The sequence below is a fragment of the Schistocerca nitens genome, chromosome 6 (genome assembly GCF_023898315.1).
Source record: "Schistocerca nitens isolate TAMUIC-IGC-003100 chromosome 6, iqSchNite1.1, whole genome shotgun sequence".
Lineage (NCBI taxonomy): Eukaryota > Metazoa > Arthropoda > Insecta > Orthoptera > Acrididae > Schistocerca > Schistocerca nitens.
In genome coordinates, this window is record NC_064619.1 from 460680115 (window position 1) to 460703234 (window position 23120).

General features: G+C 41.7%; 1 protein-coding gene across 1 annotated transcript in view; it reads left to right on the forward strand.

Annotated features, from left to right (window-relative positions):
* Window positions 1–23120, forward strand: part of LOC126263408 (zwei Ig domain protein zig-8-like) — a 449731-nt gene that overhangs the window by 230048 nt on the left and 196563 nt on the right. The window contains exon 3 of the mRNA XM_049960502.1: window positions 18871–19081. Coding sequence (XP_049816459.1) covers window positions 18871–19081 — 211 coding nt within the window. The remainder of the gene's footprint in view (window positions 1–18870; window positions 19082–23120) is intronic.

The window sequence follows — 23120 nt, forward strand, 5'->3', positions numbered from 1 at the left end:
AGCGCTAGAAGGCAAATGTATATTGTTTTCTTTATATTTACAACAACGTCCCCCTTTTTCACTTTATAAATGAACAGTTACACATCGAGAATTTCAATTTCGCTATAAACGCTGTTTGCTTTTAAGTAACAGACACGAGGATAACTATGTAGAACAAAAATGATTCGTCGGTTACCTGCCTTTCATACGCCTTCACTCTGTTTCCAAACGGTTCATCGCTTCCCGTTTTTAGGGGAATGTTACGATAGTCTACGATAGCCTACGATAGTTTTACAACTCCAGTTATCATCCATTACCACTCCACATCTTATACGTGAGAAAATATCATCCCATCAGAGTTCTTCCTTTTCCTCGAAAAAGGTAGCAAAATATGTATCTATACGAGATACATAACATGACAATGGGGAATTCGAGAAACAGATTGGAAGTGAGAGTAGTTGTAATGAATAAATTTGCTTCATCTGTTTCTTTTTCTGATGGGGAAACTAAGGCATGAAAAGATGTTATCTATCATCAAGTCTAAATCTTCAAACTAATGTAGTGTTTCAAAAATAGGAACAACTGGTAGAAAAGTTTCTACCTTTTCTTGTCCTCACACTGGTTTATTGCAGTCAGACTCAGCTTCCTCTCTTTTGATAATCATTTAATGTGATAAAAGGGCAGTATTTAGCATACGACTATGGAAAGAAAGATATCTACTGGACCAAAAATTCATCAGTTATCATGTTTCATGTTACTGTTCATGTTACTGGCAGGACATCTTCTTCGACTGACTGATTCACTGAGTCATCATCGCCCCCCCCCCCCCCCCCCGAATCCATTGAGGACCGGACTAGAAAGCTGCAGAGGTGTTGATGTTACACTGTACGTGTCGTTTAAGAAGGGATTTTTTGAAATATAGTGCCTATGGGAGTGATATAGCGCATAAACGGTTGCTTTGAAAATACGTCGCTATTAAGACAGTTTAGAGGCTAGACCTACGAAAAGTGGTATTTGGTTTCTTGGTCAGGAATGACGAAATACATGTTCCAGTAACTTGTAAATTTAACCACAATAGTGCAGAAGTGCACTCGAAAAGACAATGCTTCAAAGACGGCCTTAATTAATATGAAATGTTTAGGAGGAGTCGCAATTTGTGAACAAGAGAAGCGATTCTGGCACTGAGACTCCTTATCCAAAAGCAATTACAGAAAAATAAACCACCTTATATTACCTTTGTAGACCAGAAAAAGGCATTTGATACCGTTATCTGGCAAGAGATGTTCAGAGTGCTGAGTAAAACCGGAATGATAGTACAAAAACAACCGTGTGATACTCAGTTTCTATAAGAATGAGGTGGCAGTGATTAGGAACTGTCACAGTGAACAAGAATCAAATATCAGAAAAGGGGTAAGACAAATATGTGCTCTCTCTCCGCTTATTTTCAATGCTTATATCCAGAAAGCTATAGACCAAGTTTGAGAAACTACTGAAGTGCGGATCATAATTAACGGACAGAAGATAGATATGCTACGTTATGCAGATGATATTGCTATAGCCACGGAGACAAAAGAAGATCTAGAGGAAGGCCTCAGAGCAATGGAAAGGATTCTATGCAATCAGTATGGAATGAGAATAAACAAGAAAATGCAGTACAGAAGCAGAATATGAACCTCTGGGTTTGAGAATTGAAAGAGATGAGCTGTAAGTGATAGTGGAATATACTTACCTGGGAAGCAATATTACAAGGGATGGCAGAAGCCGGAAAGAAATTGCGAGCAGAATACAGAAGGCCAAAATTGGATTTAATCGGAAGAGTAACATACTCACCAGCAAGAACATCAGTCTGGAAATAAGGAAACGTATCATGAAAGCTTTCGTTTGGAGTGTGGCCCTATACGGATGTGAAACTGAGACAATGGCTAGAGGCCCTGGAGATGTAGTGCTATAGAAGGGTGATGAAGATCAAAGTAATTAATGAAGAGGTGCTCAGTAGAGTACAGGAAACCATATCTCTGTGGAGGAACATCCAAACAAGAAGAGACAAACTTATAGGCACATCCTACGACACAACAGCATCACTGGAACAGTAGCGGACGGAGCTATTGAGGGAAGAAATTGGCGGGGGCGACCAAGGATGTCATACATGCAACATTTATGAATGACGTTGGATGTAACACAGACGTAGAAATGAAAAGGAAGGCAAAGAGAAGAAAGGAATGACGCTCTGCTGCAAATCAACCTCACAGTTGAACACTAAAAGAAAGAAGAAAGAAGTGGTGAAATAGCGGGTGAAAGCTACTTTTGAAAATGAATGGTTAATAAAGAACTACTAAAGTATTATTAAAGCTATATCTGTGAGAACAGGTATTTGACTTCTCGGTTCCAAATAAAAACAATAAGTATTGAAGTGATTTTGAAATTCTGGTCCTGGGTGGAGGAGGGAGGTGAAATAGGGAAAGAAAATTTTTCTGGAAATATTTCATTATGCAAAAGGTTTTGAAGCTAAATCTGTAAAAATTTGTATTTGGCTTCTTAGTTACAAATAAAAAAAATTCGTGTTTCACTGTTCTTATAAACGATTTATTGACACATAGCACGGTTTCAGAAAATATCGTTCTTGTGAAACACAAGTAGCTCTTTATACTCATGAAGTAATGAGTGCTATCGACAGGGGATGTCAAATTGATTCCGTTTCTTAGATTTCCAGAAGGCTTTCGATACTGTTCCTCACAAGCGTCTTCTAACCAAACTGGGTGCCTACGGAGTATCGCCTCAATTGTGCGACTGGATTCGTGATTTCCTGTCAGAAAGGTCGCAGTTCGTACTAATACACGGAAAGGCATCGAGTAAAACAGAAGTAATATCCGGCGGTCCCCAAGGAAGTGTTATAGGCCCTGTATTGCTCCTGATTTATATTAACGACAAAGGAGACAATCTGAGTAACCATCTTAGATTGTTTTCAGATGATGCTGTCATTTACCGTCTTGTAAAGTCATCAGATGATTAAAATGACATGAAAAATGATTTAGATAAGATATCTGTATGGTGCGCAAAGTGGCAGTTGACCCTGAATAAAGAAAAGTGTGATGTTATTCACATGGGTAGTAAAGGAAATCAGCTAAATTTCTGTTACGCTATAAGCAACACAAATCTGAAGGCTGTAAATTCAGCTAAATACTTAGGTATTACATTTAAAAATAACCTAAATTGGACAGATCACATAGATGATATTGTGGGTAGAGCAAACCAAAGACTTCGAATCATTGGCAGAACGCTTACAAGGTGCAACAGGTCTACTAAAGAGACTGCTTACATCACGCTTGTCCGCCTTATTTTGGAGTATTGCTGTGCGGTGTGGGATCCGCATCAGGTGGGACTGACGGATGACATCGAAAAAGTACAAAGAAGGGCAGCTCGTTTTGTATTATAGCGAAATAGGAGAGATAGTGTCAGACATGATACGTGAATTGGAGTGGCAGTCATTAAAACAAAGGCGGTTTTCGTTACGATGGGAACTTCTCATGAAAGTTCAATCACCAGTTTTCTCCTCCGACTGCGAAAACATTCTGTTGGCACCCACCTACATAGAGAGAAATGATCATCATTATAAAATAAGAGAAATCAGGACTCACAAAGAAAAATTTTAGTACTCATTTTTCCCGCGTGCTGTCCGAGAGTGGAACGGTAGAAAGACAGCTTGAAGGTGGTTCATTGAACCGTCTGCCAGGAACTTTATTGTGAATAGCAGAGTAATCACGTAGATGTAGATGTATATGTAAACAGATTCCCTAACGGGGTGAAATAGGGGTAAAAATGTTTAAAGAAAATATTTCATTGTGAAAACATTTTTAAGGTAAATCTTTGAAAATTGTTATTAGGATTCTTGGTTACAAATGAAAAAATACGCGTTTCATTGTTTTTGGAAATTCAAGCGCTAAGGGGGCCAAAAATGCTAAATATAGAAACTTGAAACGTGGATATCGTGTTGATCTCGAACTATAGCCGTCGTTTTAGAAGGGAGTGTTTGAAATTCCACTCCTAAGGGGGGAATAAGGGGATGAAAAGTTTTATGAATTTATTTCATTATGGAAACCTTTTCAAAGCTAAATCAATGAAATTTTGTATTTGGCTTCTCTGTTAGGAAAAAAAAAAAACTCTTGTTCCACTGTTTTTAGAATTTCAAACCTCAGGGATAAAAATTCAAGCAAACATTTTTTTATTATATAAAAAAAGCTAAATTTATGACCATTGGTAATTCACTTCTCGGTTGGATATAAAGAAATATATTATAGCGAATGAAACTTTATTTTCCAATATCACATAAGAATGCGAAAGCCTTGATTAACAGCAACCTTGGGTACAAGCTGGCAGAACCGCTTTTTTTGTAGCAAGTGCTCTCGAAAAAGACCATGCTTCAAAGGCGGCCTTAATTAGTATCAAAAGTTTAGAAGGTGCCACCAATTGTGAACAACATAAAAATTCGGTTAAAGGAAAACAAAAAGTCTTTGCTGGCCATACAGTCTATACGAGCGAAACAGGAGCCACTAAGCTAGTTCTTTTATTTTCGGAATTTCCATTCAGCTTTCATTGCTACCAAAACGTTGACTATCTGTTTTTTGTAAATTAATCAAAGGACGTTCCCCAGTTGCTAACTGTTTTAGGCACTTGTAAAGAGGTTATTTGATTGTTGCGCAGTCTTAATGAATCAAGTACGTAATGTTTCAGTCCAGTCTCAGCTACACCATAACTGAAAATCGTTAGCAATCTGAAAGTTCGTTCCTTATCTTCTCTTAACATCGTCAGTAAGTAAGTATCTGCAAAATTCAGCACCGGATTCAAGGGTTTCGTCTTTCATCTTATATCCATGAGAGGTACAAACTCCGCTGTTTCTAAAACTGTATATGAGATCCGGTACACAGATCTAGTCTTATTTACGCCATTTTACTGTACTTTGTGATGTACGTTTTATCCTCATCTTCACTGGATATTTTACACTGGCTAATTTAGTGAATTCTAAACCGACAAAATTTTGCGTTAATATTAAAGCAAACCACATAAATATTACTCATAACAAAAATATATGCTTTCCGGCATCTTTGTTAGTCTTGGATGTTTACGAACAAATTTTAATCTAATTTCACTATCCATTACACTTTAATAATTATGTGTACAGAGCAAACGCAGCGGGTTGCGGTAGCGTTATTACGACGAAATTAGCCCGTTATTAACATTCTACAGTCAGTCATTAATATTTAAACATCAGTATTGAGTACATTCGCTAATATCTCTGTGCACGTCGGGATTACGAAGAAACGAGATTCCAGCTACTGGCTCCGAAATTAATGACAATAAAATAAACAAAAGACGGTAGAAAATAAAAAGCGTGTGGGATTTTACTCTTTTCTTTGGTTAACGCAGTCCTTACGCGGCGATAGAAAATTTGCAGTAAAAGCGATAAACGTCAGTATTATCCAAATGGGTTAGTTTCAGCCTTTACTTCTCAATTTTTGTCGCTAGTCAGTTTTATACCATAACGTTTTTTTTTTAATATTTATGTGATATGAGGAAAGAACGTTTGTGGCGGATAAAATAGTTTTGTGAGGCAAATGCATTGAAATATTAGAAGATGCTTTTCAGAAGGCTCCGAGCTAATAACTTCGTTAACAAACTTGTGCACTTGATGTACAAATTGGAAATGTTATCTAAGTGATGAGAAGTCACTGAAAACATAAAGACATCCGGCAAATCTCAAGATATCACAAAAGAAAAATAAGTAAATCGTATGTAAAATATTATTCTTTTGTATATGGGAAGACAGAATTCTAAAGTAGAGAAAACAAACACTGTACTGTTACGAACATTGTAAAGACTGGACTTGCAGTTATGGATGACAGTGCGGATGTAGGAAGGAGATTCTCAGTGTCCGTGAACATGTTTAATGAAACAAGTGTGAAAATCTTTGGATATTCATTTGGCTATAAGAGATGCTGTGGTGAACGTGTAAAACTTACTACTGTGGAATGAGATACTTCTCGGCCTGCAGATATGTCACCGAGTGTTGAACCCGATGGTAATGAATGACAGGTGAGTTTTTTGTTTTGGAGGTCAGTGGTTCAAAGCCCCGACATGTGAACCAGATATGAGTTTTCCATGATATTCCAAAATCGCTTAAGACCAATACCGATAGAGCTGCCATAAAAATGACACCAATGAATTCCTTCCCTATCTTTCCACAATTTGGGATATTGGCTTGTCTCTAAAGACCTCTTTGTCCATACGGTATGGAACTCTAATCTTACCTCTTTTTGCTATCTCAAGTTACGGTGGAAAAATATCAATAAAATGTCGTACTGCAGCTCCACACTTATTTCTAAAATTTAATAATTGTATCGTTAACTGAAAGATTGTCACTTTTCGTGCTGAATGTAGAAGTGAATAAATTTTTCCTATACTGCACGTAAGAAAATTTGAGATCCAGAAGCAATAATATACACAACAGAAAGTTCAATGGAAAAAGAGTACATTAGTTTTCCATATGCCATGAGGATAAAAAGTAGGGAAATTTGTTCACTAAGGTTCGCTTATTTCTTACGAGTGTCTACTACGAACGAAACATAAAAACGTGGTACGGTCACCAAAATATGAAAATGTCCCAAAACAGCCCTTCGCCCATTAGGAGTAAAAAAAATGGAACAAAGGGTGCTTCAGCTATGCAGTTGCATTGAGCTGAGACTGTAAGTCAGGTACACGCTTTCGCTGCAGCCAAGAAATAATGACGTTCCTATAGAAGAACCTCGATAATTACCTGCTTCTAGAGCCTCTCCCCTCTCCATTCTTTCCAATCCCGTCCCCGATTGTCTTTGAACTCAAAGTATGAGATGAGCGTTTCCCTTCCCGTCATCAAATCATCTCAGAGCGGACCGACGTAGAAACAGTTTTTCTATACTTGTGTTCGAAAAAGCGTCATTATACCGTCATTCACTGCACTGCACTGCAGTCGGAGCATGTTTCCCTCTGAGGTTCTGCTGGTAAGAATAAAGAGCTCGTCGTCTGCTCAGCACCGGAAATTGTTCCTACTGTTGCACGCAGCTGCACACAAAACGTGCGTGCACCGCATCACGATTCACGGGTATAATCGTCCGCAAATGAAAGCGGCTGGGTTCTGCGTATCGGCTTGCGAGGACCAAAGAATCAGCGAAGACTGTAGTTCCATCCCAGGAATACGATGACAGTTATAAAAACTTTTCGTTATCATGAAAAGATCCTCGTGGCAAATGATAGGAAAGAGTATTCGTTGGCAGGCAGATACATATTAATAAAGCACGAAAAACTTCTGTACGGGGATTCTGTGATGAAGTTACAAATTTACAGGGATGATGGAGAGGAGTTTGAAATTTAAAATTTTCCCGACGAATTAAATATTAGAACAGATCACCGGAATGCAGCCGTTCGTCGTAAGCTCCCTCCACCTGAGGATGACTGGCAGCTGTCCAGTCGAAATATCGTGAAGTTTACGACAACCGCCTGCATTTCCGAAATGTCTTCGAACAAAAGTAAATGTATCAGTCTCAGTAAGAGATTCTGGTTAGGAAACGACGGGCTCGAAAGTTATAAGCGGAAATTGTTGTGATACGTCCTGCAGTTAACCTCTTGTACTGCAATCTCTTTGTTTCCCGCGTTTTAGCAAGAAATAACGTGGACCAAAACAAGAGAATAATAGTCCAGTAAACGGGGTTCTAAAATGCATAAGTTATGAGCTAAACGTACTTGTTCATCATTACTGTTCTGAAACACGTCTACTGAACAAATACTCAGTAGAGGCTTGCTTATCATATTTGGTGAGAAGCTAGTTAGGACAAAAACAAAGAAAAAGTCCACTAAACGCAGACTCTTAAGGCCACACCTTTCCTAAGAACTATGACCACATGTTCAGTAGCTGTGTTCACACTAGCAAAGATGTACAAGTGCTAATAGCTCTTAAGATGTCCACTTTAGAGCCGATGTGTGCTGGACGTGTTTTCCTTGTTTTTGTGCACACCACTTCCTCTCAAAGCGAGGAAAGCAAAGAACTTTCTGTAAAAGATGTCCACTGTCACAGATATCAGATTTACGCTTTACATTTCGACTATGTCTTAACTGAACGACGATTTCTTACCTGAAATTCATACATTTTCTCTTCCCCATCATCCCTGTAACATTATCATGAAATCAACCTGTATACTTTTGCGCGATATTAGACCGTGTTCAATATTCAGTTCGCGTCATTATTGTCTTTCTCGTCTTCTCCTTCTTCTTCACCTACTTAAACGGCTTGTAGTGACGAAGATGATGAATAAACTGTAGAAGAAGACGAAGAAAAAGAAAAAAGGAAGACGAGGAGGAATAGAACGACGCGGCAACCTAAAAGGTGTTACTAAGTGCCTCATCTTGAAGGCTCAAACGAAATGAAAATCTTTTTACCATTATAACAGATATCTAGATGGTTTATCTGAAAAACTATCCATTTGGTTACCATTGACATTTTCAGGTTAAGAAATGTAATTACTGCTGAGTCACATGTCACTGAATAAACGATACCGTGTAATACACAGTTTTGACCGATTCACGTGGAACGTAAGCACACATTGTGGACGAAATAATACATACAATTATGATAAGTAGATTAATGAAGGTCACCTTTTTGTTCCACTTTTTCCCGGCCGTATGTTTACACGAATCTGGACTTGGCCAGTTACAGGTAGTGGCTGGCCGGGTGCCTTCCCTGTCAGCCAGACTTTATGAGACTCATACGTCTCACGGAAAATTTAATTACACCACATTTTGAAAACAAAAGCTAATGGGTAGCAAAAATTAGTCACTTAATGGTAATGGAACATCTAGTGACGACGTTTGGTGATCTGTCAGTTTTTTTGGAATCATTTTCAAAAATCATCAAAAATGGTATCACTCGTCATTCGTACTTACAATTATGTGAAAGTGTGCGAACGTTTTCGAAATCACTGCGAATCGTGTAGAAGAGTAGGAATGTGGATACCAGATAGGTATTCATCTACCAGTGTTTGGGAGATCGCCTCAGAACCACATCCAGGCTGGCCACCATGAGGATCACATCTAGATCAGGCGTCTACCCATATCCCGGAACAGACTTGCTAATGCGCATCGTTATCGGGGAGGTACAAGTAAAAGAAGCTTTATTTGGCAAAAACCCAAACATTTGCTTGAAATATTGTCTAAAAAGTTATGCTGTTCCTGCAGGGCCGCGTCCGACAGATTACGACTAGTATACTTATTTCATCACAAGAATGAATCTGATGTAAACAAACACAAACGCGATGACTGATCAGCAGCCGTGGCACACGTATGCTGGTTTTGTTACGCTCTTGGAGATAGGTGCTGCTTGTATATTAGATATCTTATTACTATCTTACGGTAAATCAAATATTAACATATTGTAATGTGTTAACAGCCATCAACATTTTTCTTAAACGTATTTTAGCTGTGTAGTGTTTGTTTCAAAAATCGTGTACGGTCGCCGTCCCTGTACGGTTTTTCTCTGGTTGTCGCGATATTAACACGTAATGTGAAAGTCGCCGACAATGCTTCCTACTCCGTAGTGGAACATAGTGAAAAAGTGGCCAGAAGTAGGTTGTTCTAATGTTTTCCACAAATTTACAGAAAAAATCTGTTTTGAGCATTTCTGAGGAGATGCATTTGCTATTGCTTAGGAGTTTTCCAATATGGGATCCATAACTGAATTGGTAGCGTTGCAGAATGGTAAAACACTACAATCGATTGAGTGAGGTTTTGAAATCCCGTTTCTTTCGTTCAATTTGGGATACCTACATCTTTTAAATTTAAAATTCATCAAATACGAGTATATGCTAATTAACACGTACCAAATCATCATTTTAATGGAAAATTCATGTTTTGTTGCTAATTACACATTACACGCAAAATGTCAGTTTTCATTACAAATATACATTCCTAATTATCGATATTTCAGAAAACATTGTTTATAAAGCTTTTTTAAATTAATAAAACACAACAACTAAAATTTTTAGGAGAAAAACGACATGCTCTTTATTTGGACTATGTCCATTGTTGTGTGTGGGCTCACACGACCCAGAATGATAAGTGTTGTGGAAACTTGGACGACAGTAGTTTTCATAGCACTGAGCACACCACACAAATGTTGAATTTCTACTGTTGCCACCGTACCACTGCAATAACCCAACAGAGCTGACCTGGAACGATGTAAAGGGATTTGTCGCGAGAAACAAAACTATATTTAAACTGACAGACGTATTGGAAATAAAGCTAGAAGTTTTGTCACACTTCACTGTTGAACGTTGATGAGATACAAAACGGCACGTAATGAAAGAAGAGCCGGCCAGTGTGGCCGAGCGGTTCTAGGTGGTACAGTCTGGAACCGCAGGACCGCTACGGTCGTAGGTTCGAATCCTGCCTCGGGCATGGATGTTTGTGATGTCCTTAGGTTAGTTAGGTGTAAGTAGTTCTAAGTTCTAGGGGACTGATGACCTTAGAAGTTAAGTCCCATAGTGCTAATAAAAAAAAAAAAGAAACAAAGAAAAAAAGAAAGAAGAGGAGAAAATATGGCGCTTGGATAGCTCTGGATTCTGCTGCTGATTGACTCCGTTGATAACTGTAGCAGATCACAGTTCCAGTAATGAAATGTATTTTTCGAATTCGGATATAGAAGGAATTCAGAGATTATCTGACGACTGTAGGTCAGTAATGCCTTCAGTGGCTTCAATATTTAACTATACGGTGAAATCCCAGCAATAGGCTTTTGCATCACACATATCTCGCGCGGAACATTTACCCTGCGTTTAAGTTGCTTTTCATGACGACACAGCGTTAGCTAAGAATGAGGACATTTTATATTTCCGCTATGGTCCGCCAAATAGAGTGCTGTATTGCAGCAGTTTTATCGACTGTTAGTTAATTATCTTTAAAAATTAAGTGACATTCGAAGCTACGTTGTTCCTTGTGTAGTTTCGTCTCGTTTTACGTCGTAACTGCTGCTGTTCGTACCGCTACACGTTAGTGGGACTCGCTGGCTAGCCAGTGCTCTCCAAGTTAAATCGGCCAGTTAAACTGTTGTCCCAAATTATCCCTCAGTCGGTAAGTGTGTAAAGCTCGTCATAAAATGTATCCTTATTATTATTCTTGACTGTACCGAGAAAGTTTTGCTTCCGTTACGTACACGTGAGGCGAAATCCAATGAGATTCCCGCAAACGCGGTAGAATACGTGATGCCGTGTTTACATCCGTTTTATTCTTATAATGAACACGGTATAGTAGCTGTGATGTACGTTCTCCCCTTATATATCATCGACGTGGAAATCCTGAATTCCAAATAAGCTATTAAAACAGTGGAATGTAACCGTTTATGGATACCAGCTGGATATGATCATACTGTGGCTTTCGATACCGGACTGCTACAGTGCAGACAAATGGTTGTAAAATAGCATGCAGTCCTTATCAAGTGTACGTACTGTTCCACTCACCTGTTTCAGCGACCTCTGAAGCACTTGACAGAATTTTAGCCATTTCTTCCGTGTTTTCTTTTTACTGGTTTGATGAGGCCCATCATGAATTCGTTTCCTGTACCAACATGTGCATCTCAGAGAATCACTTGCGCCCTACAATATTTGTTGTTTCTAGGACGTATTTCTGCCTCGGTCTTCCCCTACAATTTTAATCTTAGAACTCCCTTTACTATAGTGAAAGTAATTCCCTGGTTTCTTGAAAGATGCTCTATTATCTTGTCACGCTTACTTGCCGCTCGGAATGGCGCTCGGTTTGAGGCGCCACGTTACGGATTACGCAGTCCTTCCTGCCGAAGGTTCGAGTCCTCCCTCGGGTATGGATATGTGGGTAGTTCTTAGCATGAGTTAGTTTAAGTAGTGTGTAGGCCTCAGTTCTGCTACTTCTCATTACCTTCGTATTTCCCCTATTTATCCTCAGTCTTTATTCTGTAATCTTTGGCGGTTCACTCCACTCAACGGATCCTGTAAACCTTCTTCAATATGACTGACGCTGACAACGTCATCAGCGAATCTTATCATTCGTAACCTTTCACCCAGAATTTTGATTCCTCTCTTCGTCCTTTTTTTTTATTTCCGTCGTTGGTTTTTCGATGTGTAGACTGCATCCCTCTATTACATCCTGATTTATTAGGGAACTTCGTTCTTGGTCTTCCAGTCTTATTCTCCACTTTCGTTCGTGCACACATTGCATATTACTTTCTTTCCCTGTAGCTTACACCTAGTTTTTCTAAAAATTTCGAACCTCTTGCACAATCTTACATTGTCCAAGGGTTTTCATAGGTCAAAAAATCCAACGAGCGTATTATGATCTTTCTTCAGTCTCGCTCCCATTAGTGAGCTGTACCTCAGAACTGCCACTCCGGCGTCTTTGACTTTCTAAAGTCCAACTGATGGTCATCTAACAGATGTTCAGTTTTGTTTTCCAATCTTCTGTGTAATTCAGATCAGCAACTTGAATGTACGAGCTTTTAAGCAGATTGTGCGATAGTGTCATACTTAACTACTATTGTATCTTTGGAATTATGTCGATGGTTATTTTTCCGAAATTATGATGTCGCATGTGTCTTAATATCCAATGCTGAATCTACAGTTAACACCACCGTGGAAGGCAGCTGTTCTTTCATCAAAAGCATTGCTCTTTAATTACGTGATAGCCAAGATCTGAATGTGGCAGGCCGACGGTGGAAAGCTTGCATCATGTTGTGATCGTCGTCGGCGAAGCAATATTAGGTGTATAAAAATTATTTTTCGAAATCTTCTCAATTAACATTTCTTGCTCTTCGTTTGATTTGGTCCACGTTTCATTCGACATCAGGGCAGAAATATTCGTACATTTTTTAAGAACTTGAATAATATCTCTTATTTATCTGTCCTTGGTCTTCATTTGCTTTAGTTCAGCTTTTATTTGTCGGCAGGAATTCTGTTCGCTATTGAGTCTGCTTTTGTGGTATAGTTATTATACTGTTATACAATCATTGTGAGCTCTTCCCATACCTCGCTGTCATCCAAAGCACAAATTTATCTAAAATTTAGCCTTCAATGTTTCTCTGTATGTGTCATAGCCTGTTTTATTCATTAGCGCTATTTTGCGTATAGTAAAAGCAGATTCTGTCTTCTTAGATTCAGACACAGATCATCTACTACCAGCAAGAAGCGAACATATGATCTTCGCAGTTATTGCCTCGCTGAATATCTTAATAACGAAAGTAATGTCGTAAAACTGCTAAGATATCTTTAGAGAACCATCCGAAACAAGCCGAGGTCTAGAAAATGATGCTCAAGTGTAAGATAGCCTATGGAAAAATGGGACGAAAGCTACAAGGCTGTTAGTTGCGTAAATGGGATTTAACGGGTCGTCGCATCAAAACGGAGTAGCGTTTTCTGTCCCACAAATCTTACTAATATACAGGGTGTCACTCCTAAGGGTCACCAAACGCGTTTCCTAGCTGCAGTAAGCCCACACAAATACTGCTCATCACATCTTTCATGCAACGCCCACTATAGACGGGAAGCGTTTCCTGTTACAAACGAAATTATTATTATTCTTAATACATAATTTTACATGCCCGTTTTATAGAGCGGCCACTTATTAGTCAATTTTCGTAACTCTTACTCTTCTGTTGTGTGAGAAACTGGGGCAGTCCTCCTAGATTCCCTTTCCTAAAGTAACATTAGATAACGGAGTTTAGCTTTTATGTTATTATTTTACTACCACTAATTTCCGATTTTGTTTTATACACTTTTTAGATACTAAATTTGGTGATACTGACAGCCTTTAAACACAAGAAACTTTTCTTTGCCATTTGTGAAGGTTCGTTCGACAAGATTCTGCTGAGGTACTCTTTTAAGTCTTCAAAATTGCTGTTATGACAGTCGGATGGGTTTCTTTTCCCAACTATCGACAGTCCTATGATTTATTTTGTGCATATTGCATGGCAGTCGCTGTTTCTTTGGAAATTCTACTATGGAGCATGTTCTTGTTATCAAGTGATAGTAATTTTTTCCACAGTCTTGCATTTCATCAGATTCGACCGGTTCCAGCCTGCTCGTATATTTTATCTCGCAGAAAACGCACCACTCTGCAGTAATAAAATTCTCATCAACACAATGAAAAGCCATCGCACAGAGATTCATGCTTGGCGAATGGCCTAAAGGGCACTAATTTTAGCTTCCCTGTACAAGAGCTGGGGCCAGATGTGGGCGGTAGACAATTTGTCTGTTGTAATGTGAATAATATTGTGGTGAGTTACTTCTATGAGCATTAAAATAATAACGGTGCTTAAGACTTAAGTATTCGGTAAAAAGCTTGACAGCCTTCAGTGAAATGTTATCGTAGCGGTTCTCCAAGAAAACCTTCCTTCGACTCCTCGAGTTACCCTTCCCTTTCGAAGTAATACTGGCAGTGTTGTCTCCTTGGCACGGAGGAACCCTGCCTTTGAATCCTCTGCCGGCCGAAGTGGCCGTGCGGTTAAAGGCGCTGCAGTCTGGAACCGCAAGACCGCTACGGTCGCAGGTTCGAATCCTGCCTAGGGCATGGATGTTTGTGATGTCCTTAGGTTAGTTAGGTTTAACTGGTTCTAAGTTCTAGGGGACTAATGACCTCAGCAGTTGAGTCCCATAGTGCTCAGAGCCCTTTGAACCATTTTTTGAATCCTCTCAGAAGCCCGATAGTACTTATCCAAGCTAATTTCACCGTTCTGTGTGCTTTCCGGTATACACTACTAGAGCAAAAGTATCCGGACGCCAATTATTGTTACGACGTAAAGTCAAACGCCGGAACGCCAGTCGGCAACGATAGAGCAGAGAGGGTCGTGATGAAGACGTCAGCATGCTGACCGACCCCTCTCTAGGACGACTACGCAACAGCAGCGGCCTCTAGGCGAAAACATAAGTGCCGCTCCACATTGGTCGTGACCACTTCTACAGCAGCATCAAGATTAGGCACTTCAATACCAGCTAGTTATTAATTGTGTCTACTGAAGAGATTTTTTATTTGCATGCCGCAATTTGCTTGCAACACTTTTGTGTTATTATCAAAGTTAAGTATTGTCATTGATTCAATTCATAAAAAAGCTGGTTAATACTATTTGTTTCAATTGTTGTGTAGCGATCGGAGAAGCAAGTTTCCTAGACACCCCGTTTTTGACAACTAGGCAGGATACACCAATTATATTCTTGCTTTCCGACTTCTAGTCTTTCATAACCTTTTTTTTCCCTGGGTAGTTCATATATTTGTAGCTACGGGGCTCATTAATAGGTTAAATATCTTAGACAGTCGCTCCCCTACAAAAATTTCAGGAGAGCGTCTAAGTTATTTTATGTTTATTATGTTTCCTTTTATATCCTGTTCAACACATTAACCACCGTTCTGTTTGCCATTGTTCCTCATCCCCTGCACTATACGCCCCAATTCTCTGCCGGTTCTTATTTCCTCATTACATCCCCTTTCAGGGGGCTGGATTCTATGACTAAGAACATTGGGGGTGTGTCGGTGTGTTAATCTCTGGGACACTACTGTTAAGTACTTATCATTTAGGTTTACTTCTATCGGCTGTCCTTAATTAAATTTTTAAATGTATAGATTACAAGGATGTTTTCCTTCTAACCATCTGAAGATGCTACTTCATCGCAGAGAAACCGGTCGTAAATAAATTATCAATTAACAGGCGTCTACGGTTTATCCAAGTTCAGTTTACCAGACCTATTTAAAATACGACAACCTGCGGAGTTTAGACACTTCACTACATTCGCTCTTCCAAAATGATTGAATACATTCAGCAGGGCAAGAAGCACATCTTGAATAAAATTCATTTGAAACTAGAACCACTTTCAAAACCGACGTACTTCATGGCGACCAAACCTCGAAGGGTTAATACCTCTTTTACGCTGCCTGGCGCCCAAAAGGAAGATCCGGATGTATTGGCACTTACACTGTTCGATCAAAAGCATCTGGACACCATGTCATTCCGAATAGACGAGTAGATGTCATAAGACGCGGACCCGCCAATACAAAAGGAGGCGGCGTGTTGTATCAGTAGTAAAGTAGTAATATCACCGTGGAACAGTCATCAGAGCTCACTGAATTCTAACGTGGACTAGTCGGTGCATATCACCTGAGTAACATATCCATGATGAACAATTCAATCCTTATGAATGTGTCCGACTATTGATGATGTGGCTGTGAAGTGGAGACGCCACGGAACAACCCCATCTAGATCAGGACCAGGCAGACTAATGCGCTGACGGACTCAAACCGTCAAGCATTACGGAGGCCAGTTGTAGAATATCGCATGAACTCAGTGGACGGAATCACTTGTGAGTTTCAAAGTGCTACAAACAGCCTACCTTACAGAATGTGGGTAGGAAATTAAAAAGAATCGGGTACACTGCACTAGCAGCCACACTTCAGCCACACATTTCCGTAGTCAATGCCCAGTGACACTTGAGATGGTGAAAGATGGGACGCCACTGGACAGTGGAAGACTGTAAACAAATTGTTTGGAATGATGGAGCACGCCACAGCCTGTGGCTAAACGGCGGGATGCTCTGGGTTTGGAGAATTCGTAGAGAAGTACCAATAGTGTGCATCTCTCACGCCGACACAGGGGAAACATTAATCGAATCTTACAAAAGTTTATTGATCAACGAAAGAAAAGTCTGCTTCGACGACAGTAACAAGATTACAATTACAGTGTCTCACAGGTGTGAAGACTTGGGGGTATGTTGTTTCCAGAGTCTGACAAAGTAACACAATTAGGATCTGCATAGACAAACACACTTGTATGGAAAAGTCCGATGAAGCTGTGCTGAGTAGCACCAGCATGGGAACAGAAAAGTCTATCCTGGATGGAGTCTGACTGCACCAGGCGAAACAACGATGGATGCTCAATATGGCGGCGTCGGTCCCTATGATGGACTTCGAGAGTGTCCTAAGAAGATGGGACAGTTAGCACCCGCCCAGAAGACAGGAGAGGGTCTCGTAGCCGAAGGAGCTGATCCGTACAGCTCTGGCGCCGACCTTTATAGTTTCCGGCGGCGGAATACTTACGGCACTGCTGCTGAGAAGTTTTCTGGGTTGTATGACCGTGGTCCGTGGAACTCTTCAATCCCTGACGTTTCGTCCAAGGCTACGTTGGACATCTTCGGAGGTGCTCCTGGTTGTGCTGAGTCTTCCGGCTCAACACAGCCAGGAGCACCACCGAAGATGCCCAACGTAGCCTTGGACGAAACGTCAGGGATTGAAGAGTTCCATGGACCACGGCCATACTACCCGGAAAAAATCTCAGCAGCTTAAACATCCGGTCGTGAAAGCCTTCATTGAATGACTTGCTGCACTACTTTCTGGTAACGCGTGTGGCGGATGCAAATACGTCCCTTGGAAGTGGCGACCTCCGCTGGCACTGGTACCGCCCGTCCGTTATTGCGGCAGGACGAGTTCGTGGCTCTTGAGGCTTGCAGGGTCCGTGGGTGCTGCACGTGTGCCCGAGCTGCCCAAATGGTTGCCGACTGCTTTTGCGAAGATCTCCGGTGTAGCATATAGTAGCTAGAATAGCTCCGATAGTGATGTACGATGTAGGTGGTGGTGCGGAAGGAGGAATTTTTCGCGTGGTTTGGTAGTAGTTCCCTTATTGCGCTTAAGAAGACGGTAAATGTAGAAGGCTATGAACATATTTTAGAGCATTGTGTGCTGCGTGCTTTAGAGGAAACAGTTCGGAGACGATTATATCAGCTTGACAACCTACTCTATCGCAAAGTATCATGTGTGAGGCGTCCGCGGATGGTGGTCTTGCGGTAGCATTTTCACTTCCCACGCACGGGGTCCCGTGTTCGATTTCCGGCGGGGGTCAGAGATTTTCTGTGCCTCGAGATGACTGGGTGTTGTGTGTCTATCATCATCATTTCACCCTCATTTACTCGCAAGTCGCCGTAGTGGCGTTAAAGAACTTGTGGAGCGGCGGCCGAACCGCCCCGCGACGGGTCTCCAGGCTACCAGTTCCATAAGCTAATTACTATTATTATCTTTGAGGCAATGTTTTGTGGAAAATAATATTCCAGAAACAGACTGGCCTGCCAAGAGTACTGAAACTAGTGAGAGACCTTTGTGATGAGTTAGATCGTCGAATGCGCTCCGGTCTCCAGCGTCTATCGCCGTGTCTGGTTTCGACTCTCGAAAAAGAATGCACTGCCATTCTTCCACAGACATTTCGGACACCTCGTTGTAACCGTTTCCACAGAGCTCGAATCGTTAAAAAATGTCGACTCATTTCACCCTTAATCATTTTTATAATATGTACAGGTTACAATAATGCTTTCGTTTCTATCTAGAACCACCAGAAGATGCTGCTTCAAAGTACCAAAACCGGTCATGGACAAATGATCAGTTAACGTCTATCTGCGGTTTTATACAAGTTTAATTTACGGTGAATGTGAACGGCTGTAGTTTCCCATATCATACAGATGTATATGTTAGAAAGGTGTAGTAATGGAAATGGCGTGTGGCTAGGGCCTCCCGTCGGGTAGATCGTTCAGCTGGTGCGAGTCTTTCGAGTTGACGCCACTTCGGCGACTTGCGTGTCGATGGGGATGAAATGATGATGATAAGGACAACACAACACCCAGTCCCTGAGCGGAGAAAATGTCCGACCCAGCCGGGAATCGAACCCGGGCCGTTAGGCATGACAGTCCGTCGCACTGACCACTCAGTTACCAGGGGCGGACAAAAGGTGTAGTGTTATTCAGCAACTGCGACAAATTATCTGGTGTACGCTGCGTGGTCTGCACCAGAGATAGTGATCTGAGGTTCCTCTTTGTGCAGGTGTCGTGGGTGCGGCACCGGGACCTGCACATCCTGACGGTGGGCTCGTACACGTACACGAGCGACCAGCGCTTCCAGGCGTCGCACCACCGCGACCTGGACGAGTGGACGCTGCACATCAAGTGGGCGCAGCGCCGCGACGCCGGCGTCTACGAGTGCCAGGTCAGCACGCAGCCCGTGCGCAGCCTCGCCGTCACGCTCAACATTGTCGGTGAGTACCCGCGGACGCAGCCGCAGTCACCCTACACCCGCTCCTGCTATCACCACTGCTCCACATGAAGGCCAACTTCTGGAAGGGTAACAGTCAAAGAAAACTACATGTTGTTGAGGTCTTCGGTCCAGAGACTGGTTTGAAGCAGCTCTCCATGCTGCCCTACCCTCTGCAAGCTTCTTCAACTCCCAACCTACATCCTTCTGAATCTGTTTAGTGTATCATATGTTGGTCTCCCCCTACGATTTTTACCCTCAAATACTAAATTGGTGATCCCTTTATGCCTCAGAATATGCCCTACCAACAGATCCCTTCTTCTAGTCAAGTTGTGCCAAATATTTTTCTCCCCAATTCTATTCAATACCTCCTCATTAGTTACGTGATCTACCCATCTAATCTTCAGCATTCTTCTGTAGCACCACATTTCGAAAGCTTCTATTCTCTTCTTGTCCAAACTATTTATCGTCCACGTTTCACTTACATACATGGCTACGCTCCATATAAATACTTTCAGAAACGACTTCCTGACACTTAATCTATACTCGATGTTAACAAATTTCTCTTCTTCAGAAACGCTTTCCTTGCCATTGCCAGTCTACATTTTATATCCTCTCTATTTCGACCATCATCAGTTATTTTGCTCCCCGAATAGCAAAAGTCCTTTACTCTTTTAAGTGTCTCATTTCCTAATCTGATTCCCGCAGCATCGCCCGATTTAATTCGGTTACATTCCATTATCCTCGTTTTGCATTTGTTGATGTTCATCTTATATCCTCCTTTCAAGAAACTGTCCATTCCGTTCAGCTGCTCTTCCAGTTCCTTTGCTGTCCCTGACAGAATTACAATGTCATCGGCGAACCTCAAAGTTTTTATTTATTCTCCATGGATTTTAATTCCTAATACGAATTATTCTTTTGTTTCCTTTACTGCTTGCACAATACACAGATTAAATAACATCGGGTATAGGCGACATAATATTAGGAAAAGTACGTTGTATGGCGTAAATTCGTTATATCTTCCCTAGTATCAGTGGGCATTTAGTTTCTCTTGAAGTTGCCGTAATTAAAGTTCCTTGGTATGCGTAGCCAATAGAATCTAAATACTATTATGCGATCTGTCTGTCTTCAGGAATGATTCGTCAATGAAACATGTTCGTAAAACAGCAGAAAATCTCCTGGCATCTGAAGTCATCTACTGTTGATTGTAATAACCTAGTAATGCAACGTTATCATAGATATAAAGAGAAGACGAAACACCTGTTACTCTGGAACTATTGACGCAAAAAGTGACTTACTAATGCTAATAAATGTATAATTTTTGAATATATTTTTTCGGACTGAAGGTGGTATCAATTGAACTGTCGGTCAAGTTGAAGCACAAGAAAATTTCCGTAATTACCTTTGCATGAGGCGTTAGTGACAGTCTCATGAATTTTCAGTACTGCTGTCTTGCAAGAGTAGTTTAATGAATTTTCATGAAATAGATCAAAAGAACGAGTTAGGGAATAAAAACGTGAAATTTTCTTTTTACCCTCAGCGTTTTTACCTAATTCCAAATGCGGAAGGTCTCCATACAGAACAAATGGTTCAAATGGCTCTGAGTACTATGGACTTAACATCTGAGGTCATCAGTCGCCTAGAACTTAGAGCTGCTTAAACCTAACGAACCTAAGGACATCACACACATCCATGCCCGAGGCAGGATTCGAACCTGCGACCGCAGCAGCCGCGCGGTTCCAGACTGAAGCGCCTAGAACCGCTTGGCGACACCGGCCGGCTACACAGAAAAATCAGAATAATGTTACATTATGTACGTAATGCCATCAGCACCGTCATACAAAGATCAGCTCTTCAACGTACATTTGAAAGTCATGAAAACACTCGGATCAATTATTAACAATACATACATTATGGCAACCAACCAACCGACCAACCAACAAGTGACAGTCGCTACAACGCAAATGGTTCCACGAAACGAATGCACCAAAACCACTTACACTTCCGATGGGTAGCGTTGTTCGAGATGGTCTCGAGGAAATGGTCTGTTCGAGGAAACAGGCACCAAAGCAATGCGACGAGCAGCGCCCTGAGCTGACATTAGGCAGGTGCACCACAAACTCGCAACCGTCCTGCAAGGTAGACCGGCCGCGCCGCTGCTGGCCGAGCCTGCGTGTTTTGCTCCTTCGTCCCCTCAAGCACGTCCTAACGTCTCGTAACCAGTCCGACGATCAACTCCCCGACCGCAAATACCCGCCGCCTTATCACAACAGGGGCAAAGATCGTAGTGTAGTCAGGTAAACGATAGTCATGCCAAGGAGCTGCTGTGCCAGAAAAAGCGCACCACGGCTCAACCTGTTTGGTGAAAGAAATGCCGTCTTGCTAATGCCAGTTGCGAATTAGACAGGACACCTAACCAGGACGGAATCTGCCCCACACTGACCGTAACCGCAAGTGCTACTCTGCTGCTCATCTAACATTGGCTAAGCAAGCACAGTGCTTCACTACAGCTCGCCGAGTCATAAAATATACATACATAATAATTTGTATTTTGGAGTCGGTGTATAGAAAATAATACGTACAATTCTCAAAAAATGGTTCAAATGGCTCTGAGCACTATGGGACTCAACTGCTGAGGTCATTAGTCCCCTAGAACTTAGAACTAGTTAAACCTAACTAACCTAAGGACATCACAAACATCCATGCCCGAGGCAGGATTCGAACCTGCGACCGTAGCGGTCTTGCGGTTCCAGACTGCAGTGCCTTTAACCGCACGGCCACTTCGGCCGGCTACAATTCTCAGAACCACCTCCTCGATACAAACCATAAGCTACGTTTAGTTATCGCTCTCCATTTTTCTCAATGTAATACAATGCAGCCTCAGTTGATAGCTCACTACACCGTACTCTAGCACGACACTATTTAAGTCCAGAGCATTTAATACAGAACACACTGAAGCAGAGCACCTAGTATTCCTTCAGAACCGGCAAGCCACGTCTGGCGACCACGCGCCTGCTAGATACTGGCTGAGCCACCTTCACCTCAAAGATCGTACGCATACACCGAGGAGCCAAAACATTATGTCCACCTGCTTAATATCTTGTCTGTCCGTCTCTGGAAGATAAAATAGCACTGATTCTGCGTATCAGGGATCAGAAAGTTTGTTGGTGGGTTTGTATGGCATGTAGCATCAGATGTCTACCCGCAGGTCATGTAACTCGCGTAAATAACGGATTGCTGATTTGCGTACTCGGTGAAGGCACCGACAGCGACACAGATGGGTTCCATAGGATTTACATGAGGCGAAATTGGTTGCCCGACATCAATGTGAGTTCACTATAACGTCCCTTGCACCTCTGTAGCACGGTTCGGGCTCCAAGACATTGACAATTATACTACTGAAAGATGCCATCGCCGTCGGGGAAGACTTCAGGCTTGAAGGGATGCAGATGGTTCGCAACTGTCAGCGTGTCTTTGATTACTACCACAGGCCTCACGCAAGCGCAGGATAATGTGTCACACAGCCTGCGTCAGTAGCGCACTGCATGTTTCGAACCACTGTTCACCTCGTTGACGACCATCGACCTACTGTAGCAAAACTGTGACTCACCCAAAGAGCCGACGCGTACCCATTGATCGGCGGTTGAGGCCCGATGGTCTGGTGCGCATTGCATTTGTAACTGACGATGTCGTTGGGTCAACATTTGAACACGTAGGTGTGGTCTGCTGCGAAGCTTCATCTTCAACAATGTACGATGGACGATGTGCTCCGAAACACGGCCACGTGCACGAGAATTGTGCTCTTTCGGCAGAGATACCACAGGTCACCCTCTGTCCTACTTTACAGAGCAGGCAAGCCTCCGAACCCCACGTTCTGTGAAGAGTCGTGGACGACCAACCGTTTAGCGCCTAGTGATGATTTCATTGTCCTCCTCACTCTTTCTGTAGATGCTCACGACAGTAGCACGTAAACATTCGATAGCTTCGCCGTTTTCGAAATACTCGTTCACAGCCTCTGCGTAACAACAATCTGTCCTTTGTAA